The sequence below is a fragment of the Zootoca vivipara genome, chromosome 7 (genome assembly GCF_963506605.1).
Source record: "Zootoca vivipara chromosome 7, rZooViv1.1, whole genome shotgun sequence".
NCBI lineage: Eukaryota > Metazoa > Chordata > Lepidosauria > Squamata > Lacertidae > Zootoca > Zootoca vivipara.
In genome coordinates, this window is record NC_083282.1 from 91,772,047 (window position 1) to 91,793,392 (window position 21,346).

General features: G+C 46.6%; 1 protein-coding gene across 1 annotated transcript; it reads left to right on the plus strand.

Moving 5' to 3' along the window:
• Positions 1-6,692: 6,692 nt before the first annotated feature.
• On the plus strand, positions 6,693-20,637 carry LOC118089483 (signal-regulatory protein beta-1-like). The gene is made up of 6 exons (XM_060277497.1): positions 6,693-6,777; positions 12,874-13,215; positions 13,939-14,228; positions 14,825-15,317; positions 18,436-18,771; positions 19,903-20,637. Exons 1-6 carry the CDS (start codon positions 6,705-6,707, stop codon positions 20,046-20,048), a joined length of 1,680 nt encoding a protein of 559 aa, XP_060133480.1. The 5' UTR covers positions 6,693-6,704; the 3' UTR covers positions 20,049-20,637.
• The last annotated feature ends 709 nt before the right edge of the window (positions 20,638-21,346 follow it).

A 21,346-nucleotide genomic window follows, 5' to 3' on the forward strand; every position in this document is an offset into this window, starting at 1 on the left:
TTCACTAATGGAGCCTCCCGCTGCCGCTGGCGTGCGATTTCCGTTCTCATCCTAGGGCAAAGTTCTCAACCTGAGGTACTACTTCCGGGTCAGCAGAGTTTGTAACCCAAAGTGATTGAAACCCGAAGCGTTTGTAACCCGAGGTACCATTGTATTGGACTTTTAGAAGACATCTGAAGGCAGCCCTGTTTAGGGAAGCTTTTAATATTTGATGAATCATTGTATTTTAATATTCTGCTGGAAGCTGAGAGTGGCTGGGGAAACCCAGTCAGATGGGCGGAGTGTAAATATTATTATTATTATTATTATTATTATTATTATTATTATTATTATTTACACTATCCCACAAACGGGTGTACACCTTTCATCTTCCGGTGTGTTTGTGAACATAATGAAGTTCCACCATTCTCTGGTGAATGTCCCCTTGTCTTTTATTCCTCTGGATAGTTTCAGGTTTTGTGTTTATTTCTCCATGAGGGTTATTTGCCACACTCTCTCAGAGCAGGGTGCTACGGGAGCTCCTTTGAGGTCTTTCCAGAACTTGGCCATAGCCACACACGCTCCCATCAACACAACTCCAGTTAAATGTTTGTTCACCAGCTCTTGGCTTTCAATTGTATGAAAATTCAGCAAGGCTACCTCCAGAGTTTGGGTCAGAAATGTTATCTATTTGACCCATCACCTGGTTCCAAAATTTCTCGAGGCAGAAATTCTACAAATCTCATGATCGTTAAGGCTACGCTTGTGTATGTTAAGATTACAGCCTGACCACTAAAGTGGGGTGGGTGGGGAGGGGGCCAGTTTAGAGGGAGCCTGACTGCTTGGGTTGAATAAGTATTTGAAAGGACTATATTTGGGGATTGCTGGGTAGAGGATGGAACACGCAAAATGATGGAATGCTCTCACGGACCCTTTTGGACTCTGTCCTGTAATACATTACTCAATAAAAGTCTGATAATTTAGTTTGAGTCTCAGAAATGAATTTTCTCCCACAGTTGCCACCTTTGGTCGCGTCAACCACATGTGCCTGTAGCTGTCCCTGTTGCCTCTGCCATGCCAGCACAACTGATTATTATTATTATTATTATTATTATTATTATTATTATTATCATTATTATTATTCTCCGCCCATTTGCTGGGTTTCCCCAGTCACTCTGGCCAGCTTACAGCACATAAAAAAATGTAAAACATTACACATAAAAAAAAAATCCAATACAGGACTGCTTTCAGATGTCTTCTAAAAGCCAGATAGTTGTTTATTTCTTTGACATCTGATGGGAGGGCGTTCCACGCGGCAGGTGCAACTACCGAGAAGGCCCTCTGCCTGGTTCCCTGTAACTTGGCTTCTTGCAGTGAGGGAACCGCCAGAAGGCCCTTGGAGCTGTACCTCAGTGTCCGGGCTGAACAATGGGGGTGGAGACGCTCTTTCAGGTATACTGGGCCAAGGCCGTTTAGGACATTAAAGTTCATCACCAACACTTTGAATTGTGTTCGGAAACGTACTGGGAGCCAATGTAGGTCTTTCAGGACCGGTCTTATATGGCCTTGGCAGCCACTCCCAATCACCAGTCTAGCTGCTGCATTCTGGATTAGTTGCATTTTCTGGGTCACCGTCAAAGGTAGCCCCATGTAGAGCGCATTGCAGTATTCCAAGCGAGAGATAACTAGAGCATGCACCACTCTGGCGAGACAGTCCACGGGCAGGTAGGGACTCAGCCTGCGTACCAGATGGAGCTGATAGACAGCTGCCCTGGTCACAGAATTGACCTGTGCCTCCATGGACAGCTGTGAGTCCAAAATGACTCCCAGGCTGCACACCTGGTCCTTCAGGGGCACAGTTACCCCATTCAGGACCAGGGAGTCGTCCACACCCGCTCGCTTCCTGTTTCCCCAAAACAGTACATCTGTCTTGTCATGATCCAACCTCAATCTGTTGGCCGCCTTCCATCCTCCAACCGCCTCCAGACACTCACACAGGACATTCACAGCTTTCACTGGTTTTGATTTATAAGAGAGGTAGAGCTGGGTATCATCTGCATACTGATGAATACCCAGCCCAACCCCCCTGATGATTTCTCCCAGCGGCTGCATGTAGATGTGAAAAAGCATTGGGGAAAGGACAGAGGCCTGAGGTACCCCACAAGTGAGAGCCCAGGGGTCTGAACACTCATCTCCTAACACCACTTTCTGGACACGGTCCAGAAGGATGTCATGGTCAATGGTATCAAAGGCCACTGAGAGATCCAGCAGAACAAGGAAACAGCTTTCACCTTTGTCCCTAACCCACCGGAGATCATCGACCAGTGGGACCAAGGCAGTTTCAGTCCCATGATAAGGCCTGAATCCCAATTGGAATGGATTCAAATGGCCCACGTCCTCGAGGCATGCTTGGAGTTGTTCAGCGACCACCTGCTCAACCACCTTATCCAAGAATGGAAGATTTGACACTGGGCGATAGTTGGCCATGTTAGCCAGGTCCAAAGATGTTTTTTTAAGAAGCGATTTAATGACCGCCTCTTTCAGCAGGTCTGGGAAGGCTCCCTCAGCTCCAGGGGAAACCATGGGGCTGTCTGGGCTCCATGCAATTGGAGAGGGCATTTCAGAGCGAGACAGTCGATAGCCCTGGTTAACTCCACATTCCAGTGGGCCACCAGGAAATCAGCTGAGAAGCCATCAACATGGGATAAAACATCCCCTACCACTCTTTGGAATCATTTGGATCCATTAAGTGGCGGGGGTGGACCATCTGAATCAGTTCCACCTCCCTGCAGAGGGGAAGGAGTGCAGAGAAGTCCTGTTGTACCAGGAAGTGATCCGACCATGCCACTTCTTTTGTTTCACTTTTACTTAGTGTCAAATCACCAGCATCCATAGAGGAGAACACCAGATTTAAGGCATGTCTGCGGCTAAGAGTTGGGCCAAACTTATTTAGAGACGGCCCCATGGAGGCCATGCTTTCCACAAAGTCCTGAACAGCCCCATGTAAGGTCATGTTGGCATGGAAGTTAACAGGGGTCAGCAAACTTTTTCAGCAGGGGGCCGGTCCACTGTCCCTCAGATCTTGTTGGGGGCTGGACTATATTTTGAAAAAAATATATGTATGAATTCCTATGCTCCACAAATAACCCAGAGATGCATTTTAAATAAAAGGACACATTCTACTCCTGTAAAAACACCAGGCAGGCCCCACAAATAACCCAGGAATCCTGTACTGCCCCTACTGGGACTTCACAATAGGACGCCTGGTGTAAACTAATGACTTCCTAAAAATCACTGCAAACACACACACACACACCATATGACCTGGGTTGCTGTGTGTAAGAGAAACCTGGTGGACAAGCAGTGGAAGAACAGTGGAAGCCCATCTGCCTCGTCCAACCAAGTCTTTGTTACACATGCCAGGTCAATTCCTCCATCCACGATCAAGTTGTGGATGACAGCGGTCTTGTGAATCACCGACCTGGCATTGCACAGCAGCACCTTCAGGTCCTGTGGGTCTCCCTTGTTGATTCTAGTGGGTCTCCCTTGTTGATCCTTCTAGTCAAGACCAGACCTGGAGGTAATGACCTGGTCTGGTCCTAGCATAACTTCTCCTACCTGTGATCACTGAGATGGGGTGTCCCACTGCATCGCCACCCCCACCCCCCGTGGAACCTGCCCCAGCCATCTGTTGGCTGGGGCCTACTCCCAGGCAGCCTTGACCTTCTCCCCTTCAGAACACAATATGTTATACAGACTATACAACAAAACAGTAGAAACTAATAATAAGAAACACAATTTACAGTTATTAAAAACTGAAATAATCCCCAACCCCAGCTAAACATTTATCCCACCCCCAATACAGCAAACCAAAAACCAAAAACAAGCCACAATTTAAAACAACACAGATTAAAAACTATTTTAAAACATTTAAAAGCATTTTAGATAGTTGCCCCAACCCCAGAATTTGTTCCAGCGAGTCTGGGCTCTTCAGCACTCACAGCAGGGCAATGAAGTTTTACTGTGGTTTATTACCATTTCTGCGTTATTTCAGGTATCATTCCTTTAATACTGGCTGAGATAGATTGGTAAGGGAATTTCTCCTGTGTCTTAATCCACTATTCATTTTCAATTTCAGTTTCTCAATCCTTTTCCTACAAGTGTTTCAATCTCCTTGTTGTGCCCATATCCTGATGAGTATTTTTTTTTGAGACAATGCCTTTTTTCCTGTATTTTATCAGTGCTTCAAACCCCCTATTGCTTGCTTGCTTATTTATTTATTTATTTATTTATTTATTTAGATCGTTGATTCTTTACAATGTTTCATGCTAACAGTTCATAATGCGTGGTTAGTGCTGGCCTGGGACAGGGCCTTTTTGGTGTTGATATCCATGTTAATAAAGCATTCCTGGTAAGGCAGATCTCTCTTATTCAGGAGAAATTTAATAACATTCCATTTTACCCAGACATTTGATGGCCAATAGATACGAGCCATCGCAAAAGTAACATTAATAATGTGAAGGTATGTGGTTGCTTTTCAGTCCTTTTAGATGTTCTCAATTTTTTCCATGTTTTTAAGTTGGTTTTCCTTTCTTTAAAAAAATGTACTGTTTAAACATTTTGCTGTTTGCTATTCTGGGCTTCTTTGGGAAGAAGGGCAGGATAGAAATTTGAAATACATTACAAGCAAACAAAAAAATGCCCTGCTGTCTTCGTGAGCATGACTTGATTTTTACAATGGCATGACAATATTGGCAGTTTTATTTTCCATCCCTAGCATGGCATTTGGCATGTCATCATACGGTAGATTTCCCGCAGCGGCATTCAGATATCGGTACGGTTGTTTCCACCCCTTTCCTAATGACCCCTAGCGTGGCATCCACCTCTTTCATTGAAGCTCACCATCTTCACTGAGCTCTCAGATAGAGCTGCTCAGTGGCTCTCAAATCCAAAGGTCTTGCTGCACGGCAAGATGATCAAGGGTTTGGAGACCAAGCCTTATGAGGAACAGTTGAAGGAGTTGGGCATGTTTATCCTGGAAAAGAGGAGAGTGAGCGGAGATATGATGGAAGATAGCTATCATCCAAAGGGCTGTCTCATGGCAGATGGCGCAAGCTTGTTTTTGTCATTGAAATTCTACTCAATATTGATCCAGTGTAGATTCCAATGTATAGTTAGGAGAGTAAGAAGCACGTGGCAGGATTCCCCCCAAAATAGACCAGAGGCAATTAATATTTCATCCAGCCGAGCTTTGCTGCTACTGAAGGCAAATGAGCATAATGGTCACAGATCCAATACATTCAGGATTGGCACTGTCCATAAGGAATCCAGTTGCAGCAGACTTAACTTAAACTTACAATAACTTCTAAGAAGACTAAAACTTAACACTATATACAGAACTAGTGTCGTTCAGCCCGTTAAATAAACGGGCGCTAGAACATATGTGAACACTGTGTGGAGCACCGGATCAAGGAGCCATTCTGCAGAGTCAGCGCCCAGCAACGCCACACGGAGCAGCGCCTCCTCAATTCAGCACGGCGTTGCTGGGCGCTGACTCTGCAGAACGGCTCCTCAATCCGGTGCTCCCGGGACCTCTCCTTCCTGTCGGCGGCAGGGGGACAGGAACGAAGGAGGAGAAAGCAGCCCTTTCTCCTCCTTCCTTCCTCTCCCCCATCCGCCGACAGGAAGGAGACATCCCGGGGTTTGGAGAAGCGCTTGCGCAGCGCTTCTCCAAACCCCGGAACCTGTCCTTGCTGGACGCACACATGCGCGCGCTCCCCCCCGCCGCCGCCGCCAACGCTCAGTCCAGCCGGGAGCGGTGGTTGACGGCTGCAGGGAAACGGTAGGTGGGGGGGTGGGGAGAGCGCATGCGTTCCAAGTCTCTGTGTCCAATCCCTGTGTCCGTGGGGCACATGCGCAGTAGTGCAAACACAAGGACACAGGGAATTCTGGAGGCAAAGACACTTGCACTTTATTATATAGGATACCACACCAGAAGTAAAAGAGATAGAAACAGAAAGTGTAAAACTCAGGCTCCTTCTGGCCTCTTATTATAGTCAGCATGACCTTGACAAAAGAGGTAAGAGAACCAGTTTACGCCAGCTGTACTCAGCTTCTCCGAAGGAACAACCCAAACACCAGGAACCTTCTGCTTGTTCCTTTCACACACAGAGACGCTTCCAGAAGGTTCCAGAACCCTCTTGAATTAATTAGAATCGGAAAGCTCTCTACACATCAGACCAATACTTTCTGCACTAAGAAATGCAAACTGACAGTTTTCTCCTGCCATGGAAGGTAGGTCTCGAACCAATGGCTTCAATTTGCAAAAGGAGATTCTGACTAAACATCAGGAAGAACTTTCTGAGGGTAAGAGCTGTTTGACAGTGGAACAGTCTCCCTCGGGAGGTTGTGGGCTCTCATTCTTTGGAGGTTTTTAAGCAGAGGTTGGATGGCCATCTGTCATGGATGCTTTAGCTGAGATTCCTGCATTGCAGGGGGTTGGACTAGATGAACCTTGGGGTCCCGTTTAACTCTGCAGTTCTGTGATTCTGTGATCTGCAACCTCCATCTCTTGTGCAATTTCCAGGGGCTTTTAAATAATCTAAACAGGATTGCTTGGAACTAGATGAAGCAACCGTTTCCTCTTCCTATCTGCGGAGGCAACATCTGATGGGAAAGGGTTGAGCTCAGACACAGCACAGAAGGGTTTCCTTTCTGTCACCCGGATGGCTACTTTGGGCTCCTTCTCTGCATCTCCTCACTCATTTCTGCTGCTGCTCCTTCTCCTGCAAATGCTTGGTGAGTGTTTAAGGGTAGACATTGAACTTGCAGGCTTGCTCACATTTCTAGGTATGGTAAAGTCCAGTATGACCTACAAATTTCCAGAAATTGCCACTCTGGTGCCCCCAATATATTTGGGGATTGGCTGTGGAGGGCACCAGGTTGGTGAGCCTTGGTGTAGCAGGAAAGTATAGGGAACTTGTGGCTGTCAGCCAAGGTCCTTCTCTGTGTGCCTCTATCACGGGAGTGCCTATGTTATAAGGGGCCTTTTCAGTGGTGGCTCCACATTTGTGGAGTGCTCTCCCTTTTTACTTGAGCTTTTTGGCCCTGAAGTAGAAGGTTTCAAGTACGTGGCCTTTTTTAGTGCTGCCGGATCTGTTAGACCCATCTTGCATTTGTAGAGATGTGTTTTCTAGATTTTCTAGATTGTGTTTCTTGCAATTGGCTTTAGTGCTTGTAAGTTGTTTTGGGTAACTTTTGTGAAGCGATGATGATGATGATGATGATGATTTGTTGTTGTTGTTTAGTCGTTTAGTCCGACTCTTCGTGACCCCATGGACCATAGCATGCCAGGCACTCCTGTCTTGCACTGCCTCCCACAGTTTGGTCAGACTCATGTTCGTAGCTTCGAGGACACTGTCCAACCATCTCATCCTCTGTCGTCCCCTTCTCCTTGTGCCCTCCATCTTTCCCAACATCAGGGTCTTTTCCAGGGATTCTTCTCTTCTCATGAGGTGGCCAAAGTATTGGAGCCTCAGCTTCACGATCTGTCCTTCCAGTGAGCACTCAGTGATGATGATGATAGAATAGTGCTATAGACAGTTGTGGTGGACATGACCAAAGGTGGTAAATTTGGAGGAACCAGTCCTTTAAGTATTCATAAGCATACCTCAAAGTCTCCAGAGTTTGCATTTTATTGAACTTGTATATTTCAAAGTCAGGCCTTGGCAATAAGTTCTCATAGGACATTGATGCGCTTGTTTCTGAAGATGAATTGCAACGCTTCCTCCATTTTGCAACAGTGAAAGCCCCATTTCCATATCTTCCCCATAGGTTCCCCATTCTTGATTTCAATGTAATAAAGTAATAAAACACGAGGCAGGATTTGTCTTTGTTCTGCTTTTTAAAATCACGGCTTTGTAGTTTTTCAAACAAAATATTCAGGTTAGAGGACTGTGGTTAGAGTTGAAACTCCGATTATCCATCAGTTATTCTCTTTGAACAGATTTCCTGTTGACTCTTATAATAAAAATCTGCTCCTTTTCCCTTGTGGGGTATCCAAGAGCCCGTATAGAGTCCTTAAGTGGGTTCCCTATCGGTAGGAGAAAATAACAGAGGCCAACCAGAGAATACTGAGAAGCAAGGCAGCTAGTAAGCCTGATCTTTATTAACTGTTGCAACAGGGTCCTCACTCACCACACGCAGGAGGGACCCAGAACAATGGTGTGCAAGCCCTTGAAATTGCCCTCCCTGTAGCTCAAGACCACCTCCCAAAACATCATACATACATCACTGAAGGAGGCGGTCTCCAACAGAAATCCTGTTTGTCAGGATACCTGATCATGGTCACTGGTTGCTTTACCTGGGCAGCCTGGCTGTTCCTTTTGAGATGCTAAATACTTAGTCCCTGAATCCAGGTCACAGGCTCACCCTATTCATACACAAATATGCCCGTGAGACAAGATATGTAAGCAAACGCTTCCGGTCTGTCGCGGCGGAGAGAAGGACGCATGGACTTCGCGCGCCGAAGTCCCTGGCTTCGCGGAGGGGGGGGAAGTCCGCAGAGCGAGCGGACTCCCCGTAAAAGCACCGGGTAGAGAGTCCCGGTGACTCACGCGCCCAGCGGCTGCTCCGTTTTGCGGATCCCCCGCTGCCCGAGAGCTCAGTAGAGCGATCGAGAGCCGGCGGGGTGGAACCGCGGGAGCCATTTTGGGCTTAATCTTACCTCCGAGAAGTGAAGCTCCGAGTCCTGACCCGGCAAGCGGCAGATTCTTCCGAACAAAGTTAAAGGTTTCCATAAAGTAAGTGGAATTTTGATTACGGACTCTAAATTCATTAATTGGAAAAATAGGAGAGACTTTAAAGAAACGGAAGTCGGTCTCTTCCTAATGGAAAACTGGGAGGCGCTTTAAAAAATCTTAAGCCGAACGACGAAAAGTATTTGGAATTGTGGACCCGAGAGAAAGAAAGACTTTTTTGAACCCTCTCAACTCCCGAGTCCGGCACCCCTTGAGGTACAGCATTATCAAGGGGGAGAGTGCTTTGACAGCTGTCAAAAGCTGTCAAACTGTTAAAAGACCGGGTGGATTTATTGCACTGTTGTGATTAGTAAAAATTGACTGAAAACGTGGTAGAACTATTTAATATTGGAACTAAGAATGGATTTGTGATTGAATCAAAAGACAAAGGAAAAGAACAGCCAAAATGGAGTCGATCGTCTAAGGAAGGAATTTTCCAGCACCCTTTGTTCTCCACCTCCTGTTTGTCTGCGGTTAGGAAAAGTATGAAAACAAAGTACTCTCGAGCCTTCCAGGAGGCTGTGCTAAACTATCTACAAATATGGGAGGACATTTACAAGGAACGGCAACATCCCAATTCACCAGCAGCTGAGGTTGAAGTCCAAGTCCAGGACTTAGAGGAAAATTTGAATTTGGAGACTGTGGAGATTGAGACTGGATGCCAGGAGAAACAATTTGATGAAAATTTTAAAGAGGACTTGGACTATAAAAAATATGCTTGGGATGAAGCAAAGCATGGACTTCAAAAGGAAGAAAAACAAGCAGAGCAAGAAAATGAGAAGCAAAGGAACTTGAGGTTTAATGGACTTGAAGATCCTGGAGGGGTTGGAATGTGGGGTGATGTCAGTGAGGAATGGGAAAGACAGGGGCAGAGGGGGACAAGGGCCTGGAGACGGATATGGGAAAGAATGGTGTGGGATGAAAATTTTAGTTAAAAGTTTTACTTTTAGTTTTTGAAAGACGGTTTTCGAAATTTTGGCCTGTTAACGGAAATGCTGATCCAATTGGGGGAAAAGACTTAGGGAGAGGAGATGGAGTGTAAAAATGAAAGAAAATAAGCTGGGTTTTCTGGAGGGAGACATAAGAACGGCTTAGGAAAGTATTTAAGTTAATGTAAATTTTTGTAAGTTAAGTTAGGTTATAGGCAGAAAGCTGCCTACTCTCCTCTCCTTACTCTGAGATACTCAGTGGCAGGGAGTGCTCGGAGGGGTGAGGAGGGGATATAATGGAACCTTGGAAATGCTGTGCCCTACAGGTTCCTCTTGTGGCAGGAGGGGGCCTGTGGGAGGGCAGCACGGAAAAGGAGGAGGATTGAGTTAATATTATAAGAAAAGGATTTTAAACTGAAATAGAAAACCCGCCATAAGCTTTTAGATTTTGTTTAGGGAAAACCAGGAGGAAGACTATCGAGGAAGTCACAATTATAAGGTTAAGATAATAAGAATTGGGGAGTTAAAATTCTCCCCTATTATTGTTATGTGTATATTTGTTTAAGTATGTTTATGAAAGAGCTGGGGAAAACCAATCCTCAGAGCTCCTCCATTCCTGTCCCTTCAGTGGCAGGGGGCGGGGAAGAGGGGGGAGGAGGGAGGGGGGAGGTCAAACCCAACTTACAATGGACCCCCTTTGATTCTCAAAGCGCACGGGTTTCACTGGTGGCAGAGGTGGACCAGTGGGTGGAGGGAAAACGAAGGGACAGTGTTGTATTGTATGTTTGTGTAGTTGTGTAGTTTGTTTAGTTTTGTTTGAAAATTAATAAAAAATTATTATAAAAAAAAGATATGTAAGCAAAGTGGCAATGGGAAGGTTTTCCCCATTTCCTTCTTCCTTGCAGAGAAATACCGTATCTGAGAGTCAAAATGGCTTCAGGATTGCTCTCCTGTACTATTTCCGACACGTGGTTTATATACTTATGTATGTGTTTGCCTTGTACATTTATGAACATTTAATTTATATATTTGAGACCTTAAATACTTATAACATATGCAACACTATTTCATAACAGAAATGCAGGGAGAGAAAGGCATGCGGTAGCAGTTAGTATTTGGCAATACTTGGTAACAGCTTTTGAGGTGAATTAATTTTTGCCTGCTAAAATGAGAGAGAATTTAGAAAAACGGAAAAAGAGAACAAAAAACAATCATTGCCAGCTAGTCTGAAATAGGAATGCCATGACTATTGGAAGTGGAATACTTGCATAAATCATGCACCTCTGGAGAAATGCTTTTGGGAAGAATTGAGGTGAGCAGGGCTTTGATGTCCTTCATCTTGCCTCTGTTTCCCTATTTTCATTTCCTGAATTAAACACATCCTTGTGTGTCTGGATGTCTGCATATGTAGTGAGATTTCACCTTCCTTTCCTTCTGCTGCCGCCCGTTTGTTGTTGTTGTTGTTGTTTAGTCATTTAGTCATGTCCGACTCTTCATGACCCCATGGACCAGAGCGCACCAGGCACTCCTGTCTTCCACTGCCTCCCGCAGTTTGGTCAAACTCATGTTCATAGCTTCAAGAACACTGTCCAACCATCTCGTCCTCTGTCATCCCCTTCTCCTTGTGCACTCCATCTTTCCCAACATCAGGGTCTTTTCCAGGGAGTCTTCTCTTCTCATGAGGTGGCCAAAGTATTGGAGCCTCAGCTTCACGATCTGTCCTTCCAGTGAGCACTCAGGGCTGATTTCCTTCAGAATGGAGAGGTTTGATATTCTTGCAGTCCATGGGACTCTCAAGAGTCTCCTCCAGCACCATAATTCAAAAGCATCAATTCTTCGGCGATCAGCCTTCTTTGTGGTCCAGCTCTCACTTCCATGCATCACTACTGGGAAAACCATAGCTTTAATTATACGGACTAAAATATACTCGGAGTCGAGAGTGAATTTCATGCTCTTTATTCAGCTCATAGTCATCAAGGAGAAGAAGAGAAGAATGGCTCTTTTCCCAAAACCATCTGCTTATATACATTATTTACACAATGTGCCTTGCGTGATTGGCTACTTCAGGGCTACACCTGTGGGCCAATCAGGTTGTGGATTGACTTCTGCCTGCAGCCTGATTGGCTGCTCCTACAGGCCAATCAGGTTGCAGATTCACTTATGCCAGCCGCCTGATTGGCTGTTCCTGCAGGCCAATCAGGTTGCGGATTCACTTCCACCTGGAGTTGGATTGGGTAGCTCCTGCGGACCAATCAGACTGCTGATTCTGAATCCTATTGTTCTAGGATTCAGCTCAGTACATAACACGGACCTTTGTCGGCAAGGTGATGTCTCTGCTTTTTAAGATGCTGTCTAGGTTTGTCATTGCTTTTCTCCCAAGAAGCAGCCGTCTTTTAATTTCGTGACTGCTGTCCCCATCTGCAGTGATCATGGAGCCCAATCTCTCACTGCCTCCATTTCTGGCGCCCCTTATGGACTCTCAAATTCTGCTCTAACCCTCTGAAGCAGATTTCAAGGTGCACTCGGGGGCTGCTAGGGGGAGAAACAGAAAACAAAGCTCTGCCCCATGCGTGGAAGACAGTTCACTCTAAATAGCCAGGAACTGACCTATGGGCCCCACGCCAAGGGATCAAACCATATTGATTTGATCTTGAAAGAAAATTACAATCAAGTATTAGAAGATAATTTGCAAGGCCCCCCCTTTTTTTTTTTACTACCTAGGGGCCTCCACAGGGTTCAGTCTGGTACTATTTTACTCACACACAATGTTTGATACAACCAAAAGAAGATGGTGCTATCAGACCCTCCAAGTGTCCCTATTTTCCAAGGACAGTCCCGCATTTACAGAAGCCATCTTGGTTTCTGATATGATTGCAGAATGTCCCGCTTTTCCTTACGACGTCCCTATTTTCATTGGATAAATGTTGGGGGGTATGGAGTTCCTCGATCCCCAAGCTCTCTGAAGGCAGTCTTCTATGGGGAAGTTTTTTTAAAAAAAAAGTTTAATACTTTATTATGTTTTTACATACATTGGAAGCTGTCCAGAGTGCCTGGGGCAACCCAGTCAGTTAGGCAGGGTATAAATAGTTAAGTCATTATTAAGGAATATGAAGTTCCTCTTTCATCAGAGAAATGTTGGAGGTTACGTGCTACTCATTTTGCTGCAGGTGCCAAAGGGAAAGATTTGGAAGTTCTCCAGCCCCCAGGACCCTTGTCTGTGTCAGCGGGAGAGAACCTCATTCTGACGTGTACAGTAAACAGATCTGGTCCACCAGGAGGCGTGAAATGGCACAAGGGGTTGGACAGAAGGCAGACCCCCATTTACAGTGGAAGAGGACAATCTCCCCACCGTGTGACCAGGGTTGATCCTCGATCACCAAGAGACTTCAGCATCCTCATCAGGAACATCCGACCTGAGGATGCCGGAACCTATTACTGTGTGAAGTACAGGGCTGGAGCCCATGGCATAGAATTTAAATCAGGAGGGGGCACTGAGGTTTCTGTGATTGGTAAGTACCACAATTTCTCTTTGTTTCCTAGGAGGACAATCTGCCCCCCCCCCCCTCACCCCAGAAGCTCCACGTTATATAGAAATGCAAAGGCATCTAATGAGGCTCGGACCTTTTAAAAAAGCGAAAAATAGCCGGGAGGGGCATGTTTTAGTGAAGCAGTGGTGAGAGGAGAAAGGGTACATCACTCCTTCCCTGTTGGGGGTTTTTCTGCACAAAAATCTATTTTCTTCCCCTTCCCCAAGGGTCGAAAAGCTGATTTTCATTCATTGAAAATCTACACTTAATAAGTATTTGTATGCAATGTAAATTTAACCGGTACAGAACCGCAGCCCAATGGAGAGCCTGCTGTGAGATTGGGGGTGGGGGGGAGATGGCAACCTTTTTCATCCTAAGGACTGTATTCCCTACTGGTCAACCTCAAAGGGACACATGCCAGTGGACGGGATAGAGTCAAAAAGTGGGAGAGTGACCAATGTGAAATTTTACCAGGCCAGCAAACCATTAACAACTAGTGTCATTGAGCCCGTTAAATAAACGGGCGCTAGAACATATGTTGTCAAACATTTGTAAAAACCCTTGCGAGTGCCTGTCGCTTGCTGGCTCGCGCGGGAGGGAGGGTGGAGGCACACACGCGTTCCCTCCCTGAAGCCCCAGCACTTCACCAGCTTTTAACACACCCACCACAGCCAACCCGCCCCCACCCCCGAACCTGCCCACCAGTGCCGCGGCTTCCCTCCTTCTCACCTGTCCTCAGCGGCAGCAGCGTTGCTGCCTGCGCCCATAGAGTCCTCGCTCCCACTCGGCAGCCGCCCCCAATACATTCCAGAGAGAGCAGGCGAGGCGGACGGGACCCTCCATCCAACACCGACCAACCAACCGGCCAGAGCAGATCGTCCCGTCCTGCTCCGCCACCGCCACCAACCAACAACACACGACTCTCAAGCACTGACAAACTGAGGGAGGGAGCCGAATGCCTTGTGTCTCTGCGCTCCAAGTCCCAACTGCTGCCCGTGCGGCACATGCGCAGTAGCGCAAACCCACGGACACAGGGACTGGACACAGAGACATGACACTTGGACTTTATTATATAGGATGAGGGCATTGCCTGGGAAGAAGGGGCGTGGCCTGGGGCACCGGGGCAAGGTGGTTCTGTTTCCGCTCCAGCAAGTTCTCTTATGGCTATCCTTTCTAAGAAACTGCTCTCAGGATGCCTGCAAGATACCTGGGTCTTTATTCCATGGGAATAGGTGGACCTGACTCCGCCCCAGACTGGTCTGATTTCCTAATTGATCAGTTAATTATTTGGGCATTTGAGGGAAGAGGGAGAGGGGCAAAGAGCATCTCTCTCTGATGAAGCACAGTGGGGGCTGATGAAGGCCCTTTTTTTTACTATTGATAGAACCATTGTCACCCTGGACAGCTCAGCTGGTTAGAGCGTGGTGCTGATAATGCCAAGGTTGCAGGTTCACTTCCCATAGGGGACAGCTCATCTTCCTGCATTGCAGGGGGTTGGACTAGATGACCCTCGGGGTCCCTTCCAACTCTATGATTCTATGCCCACATCATTTTGTCGCCTTCTCTCTTTTTCTGCTTTTAGATGTGACAGACATTCTTACATTCCTCCCCGCACCCAGGCAGCCATTTTGTGACTGGCGCCCGCCCGACAGCACACTCTCAGAATTCCAAATATGCCCACTGGACCAGAAAAGGATTTCCCTTGGGATCGGTGGCGGGTCCTATCCTGCAAGGGTCACCAGGTGATGTGTCGATGCTTCCTCCCGCAGCCCTGCCATCCCAGCCATCTATCAAGGGTCCCACGAGCAGAGTCTTATCTGGGACCTCGGCGACTTTCAGCTGCACCTCGGATGGGTTCTCCCCCCGAGTCATCAAAGTCACTTGGCTGAAAGACAACACCCGGATCACGTCCCCACAGCCCACCATCCTGCCAGAAGGAGACAGCATCTCCTACCAAATGCTGAGCACCGTGCAGGTGCCACTTGCAAGAGACGATGTGAAGGCTCAGCTCATCTGCCAGATTGAACACAAGACCTTGCCGAGTCCCCTGCGGAAGGTTTTCAAACTTGAAGATATCCTACGAGGTACGGGGACTGGTGGGGATCTGGCTGTGGGGTGGAGGATCATTGCAAGGAAGGGGAAGAAGCTGTGGATCTTGGGTGCCAGGGAGAAAGAGAGATGAGCTGGTTGGTGCTCCAGGGTCCTTTGGGAGGAAGGGTAGAGTATTATTAATTTATACCCCACCCATCTGGCTGGGTTTCCCCAGCCACTCTGGGCGGCTTCCAACAGAAATATTAAAATACAACAATCTATTAAACATTAAAAGCTTCCCTAAACAGGGCTGCCTTCAGATGTCCTCTAAAAGTCTGGTAGTTGTTTTTCTCTTTGACATCTGTTGGAAGGGCGTTCCACAGGGTGGGTGCCACTACCGAGAAGGCCCTCTGTCTGGTTCCCTGTAACCTCATTTCTCGCAATAAGGGAATCTATCTCCATTATGCATTCTCTAGCTTCCAAAGAGTATCTGGCTAGAGTATCTTTGTACTCTATACAGTAAGAATCAGGAACAGTCTACCGGTAGTAGGACTTTGAGCCAGATTTGGTATGAAGAAGGGATAGCATGAAGGCTCAGATCCAGCTTCTATCTGGACTGTGTGGCTTGATTGGCTTTCCTTCCGTCAGAGAAATTACTGAAACTATAGGAACTATGGAGTGAAAATTGAAATATGTGTGAGAAGGGCTGAGCAAGTGGAGGCTGGAATCTGAAGGCTGTGTTTGCAAGGAAACTATGAGAGAAACTATGAGAAACAAAGGAGGACAATAGCTGGACCTTGTTATTAGGAACTGTTGTAGGGGAAGACTGAACCAGTAGAAGCTAGTAGAAGGAAGGATTGCCATATGTGGGCATGCCTTGCTTGTAAGTGTATAAATACTTGTGCCATTTTCATATTCTTTGTGCCACCCCTCACTCCTTGGAGGCTGTTGTGTCACACTGGCCTTACAACACCTAAATAAATGTCCTGTTTTGCTGACCTCTGGAGTTTGGATTTCACTGGCTGTCCAAGCTGAATGCACAGGGTATTGGGTACTGAACCACAATATTTCCCTGACACTTCTTGGTAAGACTGACAATTCATGCATAACTTGGGAGATTTCTGTAATTATAAACTGGTTCACCTGGCTTGTCAATAACTCTTGCTTGATCCCAGTGAGTTGACTGGAGTGATTGGCCAGGAGACTTGGGGACCTCAATGTACATTATTGGCAAAGAACATTCTCCATGTCTTCATTAGGAACAGATGAACCTTTCCTCTAAAGCAGGCATCCCCAAACTGCGGCCCTCCAGATGTTTTGGGCTACAACTCCCATGATCCCTAGCTAACAGGACTAGTGGTCGGGGAAGATGGGAATTGTAGTCCAAAACATCTGGAGGGCCCAAGTTTGGGGGTGCCTGGTCTAAAGTATAGGTGGGAATTTTGGGTCAAGTGACACATTACATGCACGCTCCTTATTAGTCCCCTTGTTGGAGAAGCTTCATTGGAAGGGGGGGGAATGGGAAAAGTCTGTGGGAATATTCAGGGTGGCAGGAGAGGATATATGGCACCCCCCCTGTGAAACGCCCTCCCACCAGACGTCAAAAAGAAATATAACTACCAGACTTTTAGAGGACATCTGAAGGCAGCCCTCTTTAGGGAAGCTTTTAATCTTTAAGAAATTAGTGTATTCTAATATTTCTGTTGGAAGCCGCCCAGAGTGGCTGGGGAAACCAAGCCTGATGGGCAGGGTATAAATAATATGTTGTTGTTGTTGTTGTTGTTGTTGTTGTTGTTGTTGTTGTTGTTGTTGTTGTTGTTGTTGTTGTTGTTATATTTATTAATATCCTTCCAAACTTGCATTAGTAAGTTTCTTTACTTAACAAAGTGCTTTCTCCTTTACACAGCAGAAAACTAGTTGCAAACTCGTGTGAGTTTCTTAAGACAATACGCAATTCAATCTGGCTTGTCCAGATTGAAATGTGTTCTAATATTTTCCTGGGAAGACCCCTTGAATCCCTCCTAAAAGAATAAAGACACCACGGTCTTATTCTTAAGAAATAAAATGAAAGTTTACTCACGATCAGGCAGAGCACAGTGTGATCCCTGAAGGCAGCTTTAAGGCTTAAAGTTACAAGCGTACAAAAACAGGTTTACCCCATAAGGGAGATGACCTGAGGGACTGCTTGGCTGGCAACCAGCAGTTCATTCCAGGAAGTTTGCAGGATGAAAAGAAGATTGTAAAAAGGGAGAGTGGCAGCCTGCCTTGGCCTTTTACAAGGTCTGGAAAGGTCACGCCCACCCACTAGTCACATGCAAGGAAGGATGCTCCAGGCCAGGAGGAGAGGAACAGGAAGTTTCAACTGGCTGGACCAAACATTCCCTTGCATGTCCACTCTAGGAAAACAAGGAATGTTGTATTTGACTGCTCCCAGTGGATTACATGCCACAAAGTCAAGGGGTCAGGTGCCCCTTCTGCCTCCACCATGCTGCTTCTTCACTCTCAGTTGCTCCTCACAAAAGACTAAGAAAAAAGAGCCACTGGTATGTATGTAGCATCCGCTTCAGTCCTTAGATATGTTCATTGAAGGGAAATGCAATTCCTGCTATTAAGATGGAGGCCAAGGCACAGCCAAACATCGATTCTGAAGGAGATTAGATGTGCGATTGATGCCTGCCCAGCCTCCACTGCAGACATGGACAGTAGCATCCAACCAAGACCACCTGATATTGATATCTTAATGGGGCTCCATAGATCACCCATTTGCCACCCTGGTATCTTCCAGACATTTTGAACTATAACTCCCATCTGTCCCAGACAGCACAGCTGTTGATGTCTAAGACCTCTAGAGGCATGGGCATAGCCAAGGGGGGCAGGGAGGGGCAGCTGCCCCCTAAATAAATAAAAATCAATATAAATATATAGCTAACTGAGGTTCTGCCCCCCCCAAACAAAAATCCTGGCTACGCCCATGTCTAAGGATCTTGATCTCAAGGAGGGGGTGGGGCCACATTTGCTTAAGCCCAATCCTCCATTTTCTCCACCCTGTCCATAATCTTATATACCTCTATCAGGAGGAATGCAATTCCAGCACACTTGAGATTCTAGGAACTATTCCCTCTCAGGAACAGCAAGGCCCTGATGAAGGTTTTTTTGCCTTTGCCCGCATAGTTCCACCCAAAATGAAACTGGAAGTCAGCCCCGTCCTGCTGAACGAATTGGTGACCTTCAGCTGCAGCGCAGAAGGATTTTACCCAGAAGACACAACCTTGGCCTTGACTCTGAACAGCAGCCTAAGTGAAACAGGAACGGCTGAGCCCATGGCCCAGAATGGGGATGGGACATTCACCCTCAGGAGCTCCCTGAAGCTGAATGCCACGGAAGACAGGAACCAGTCTGCATTTACTTGCCTGGTTACGCAAAACTCTCAGCCTGTAGCGACTGAAACGTTCGTGCTGAACATCAGGGTGCCGACTGAAGGAAGTGAAAGCGTCAGTATGGAGCCAGGTAAAACATAGAATCATAGAATGTGGATCCTGACACCATTTTTCCTTGGTGTTTCGCCCCCATCCCTCAATGCATGTTTACTTTTTTGCCAACACGTATGTCTGCTTGTGTGCTGGTCTTCTTATCTTCAGACCACTTCACACCTAAAGGTGAGGATCTACAGCTCATCGGAAAAGCAACCATGATCCATGCAGTAGTTCCCAGGAAAAAAGGCTTCTGCCCGAGACCCTGGAGAGGCACTGCTCGTTAGTGTAGACCAGATATGGAAACTGGTTGGTCCTCCAGAACTTGCTGAACTACAGCTCCCATCAGCCCCTGCGAACATGACTATTGCGGGGGGTGATGGGAGTTGAAATTCAGCAATGTTTGGAGGGCGAAAGGTGCTTCCTCCTTGGAATAGATCAAATGATCCCTTTGCTTCATGGGATGCCCACTTTGATGCCCAATAAGGCTCCCTTGCCTCTTCTCATTTTGGAGGGGAATCCTGAGCATCACCAGTTTTTCTTTTGTGAAATGCGTTGGGGTTCTTTTGTTGCCTGCGGCACACATTCTTAGATTTCCAAATCTGGCCTTGGAACCAAAAACATTTGGGGTGCCCCTGGTGGAATTGGTTTCCAGGAAACGTTCTGAGGGCCACATGCCAGTGGCGGGAGGGGCCTGAGGCAAATGTTTGTGGAGCAACAAACTACTTTCACATACCCAACTCTGACCCCCATCCAGGAAAGCAGGAGTCATTATCAGAGTCCAAGGTGACATTTTGATGCTGTCCCCAGTTCAGTGCATTTCTGGATTGATCTGAAGCAGATGGGTCAATCCAGGGCAGTTCAGAACAATCTGGGGCTCAAAACACTAGCTAAGAAAGCCAGACAGCCTGCCTACAAAGTCTTGCAGAATGATACCATATAAGGAGAACACCAGGAAGCGGGGAGCTGGGTTGATAACTCTGGCATCCAATTCAAGGCTAGCACCTCACCCAACACTCTCCAGTCACAGTGAAGTGTTAAGATCAGCAGCTTGCTTTAACTGCCTTTCTATTGAAAGTTCTCTGAAGATTACCTTGCCAGAGTTTTCAGAGAGAGGCTCTCCTTGCTCTTGAGCTTGGTGTTAAATCTCCTGTCTTCTCCCTTACAGGTCATTCTCTGCTGTCCCCCTTCGGTCTCTGTATCGGTCTTATTCTGGCCAGCAAACTCCTTGTTGTTGCTCCTTTCCTCTTATACCTCTTCCTCAAAAAAGAACATGGCAAGAAGAACCTGAGAAACACACCTGTGAGCACCTAGGGACAGGAGCCGGTGGACAGACCTGCCTAGAGCTTGTCACTAGGCACTAAGCAGCTGGGGTACCTAGGAGATCGTCTCACCGCTTATATCCCTTATATCCATAGCTGCCAAGTTATCCCTTTTTTTAAGGGATTTTCCCTTATGCTGAATAGGCTTCCTCGCGAGAAAAGGGAAAACTTGGCAGCTATGCTTATATCCCAGTCTGTCATTTTCCTCTGCCAGAGAGGATTCCTGCAGATCCCATCTCATGAGGTCCATTTTGTACAACATGGGAACAGTGACATCTTCCTTTTGAAACTCCCTCCCTAGTGCCTTTCCCAATCCTGTTGAATGCATTCTTTTTTCAACAAGCCTTTTCCCTGGAGAGTTTTATCCTGCTCTGTATGTCGATTGTATTAGAAATTGTTTTCAAGTATGTGTAACGGTCACTCTCAATCAGGCATGGTATAGAAGGAGTTAACAAGGGATGTCACCTAGGGGAGCGGAGTCAGGAGGCCTATAAAAGCCCACCCCTGAGAGGAGTTGAGGAAGAGGAGGGCTGTTGGTTGTTTGAGTGGAGAGCTGGGAGTTAGAGCTGGGTTGGAGTGGCTGAGAGAATCATAGAATCATAGAGTTGGAAGAGACCACAAGGGCCATCCAGTCCAACCCCCTGCCGAGCAGGGAACACCATCAAAGCATTCTTGACATATGCCTGTCAAGCCTCTGCTTAAAGACCTCCAAAGAAGGAGACTCCACCACACTTCTTGGCAGCAAATTCCACTGTCGAAGAGCTCTTACTGTCAGGAAGTTCTTCCTAATGTTTAGGTGGAATCTTCTTTCTTGTAGTTTGAATCCATTGCTCCGTGTCCACTTCTCTGGAGCAGCAGAAAACAACCTTTCACCCTCCTCTATATGACATCCTTTTATATATTTGAACATGGCTATCATATCACCCCTTAACCTTCTCTTCTCCAGGCTAAACATACCCTGCTCCCTAAGCCGTTCCTCATAAGGCATCGTTTCCAGGCCTTTGACCATTTTGGTTGCCCTCCTCTGGACACGTTCCAGCTTGTGAGTATCCTTCTTGAGATAGATATTGTGGCTTAGAGTCTGAAGGGAGGCATAGGTGGTTAATTATCAGAAAGGATAGAGTGTTTGAAAGAATCATTAGTGGATTTTAGAGGTAATAGGCCGGTAATATAATTAGAGGTAATAGGCCGGTATAGGAACAACTGTTAAAAGAGTATTTGATGACTTTACTATATTGAAACCACATGCGTATGTACCTTTAATAAAGAAACATCTTTTATTCCAAACCT

Bases quoted from the DNA above. Each gene is read 5' to 3' on its own strand.
- LOC118089483 (XM_060277497.1), top strand. From the start codon at position 6,705: ATGGCTACTTTGGGCTCCTTCTCTGCATCTCCTCACTCATTTCTGCTG. The intron at 6,778-12,873 runs GTGAGTGTTTAA...ATTTTGCTGCAG, and splicing joins CCTTCTCCTGCAAATGCTTG to GTGCCAAAGGGAAAGATTTG. The intron at 15,318-18,435 runs GTACGGGGACTG...TTGCCCGCATAG, and splicing joins ACTTGAAGATATCCTACGAG to TTCCACCCAAAATGAAACTG.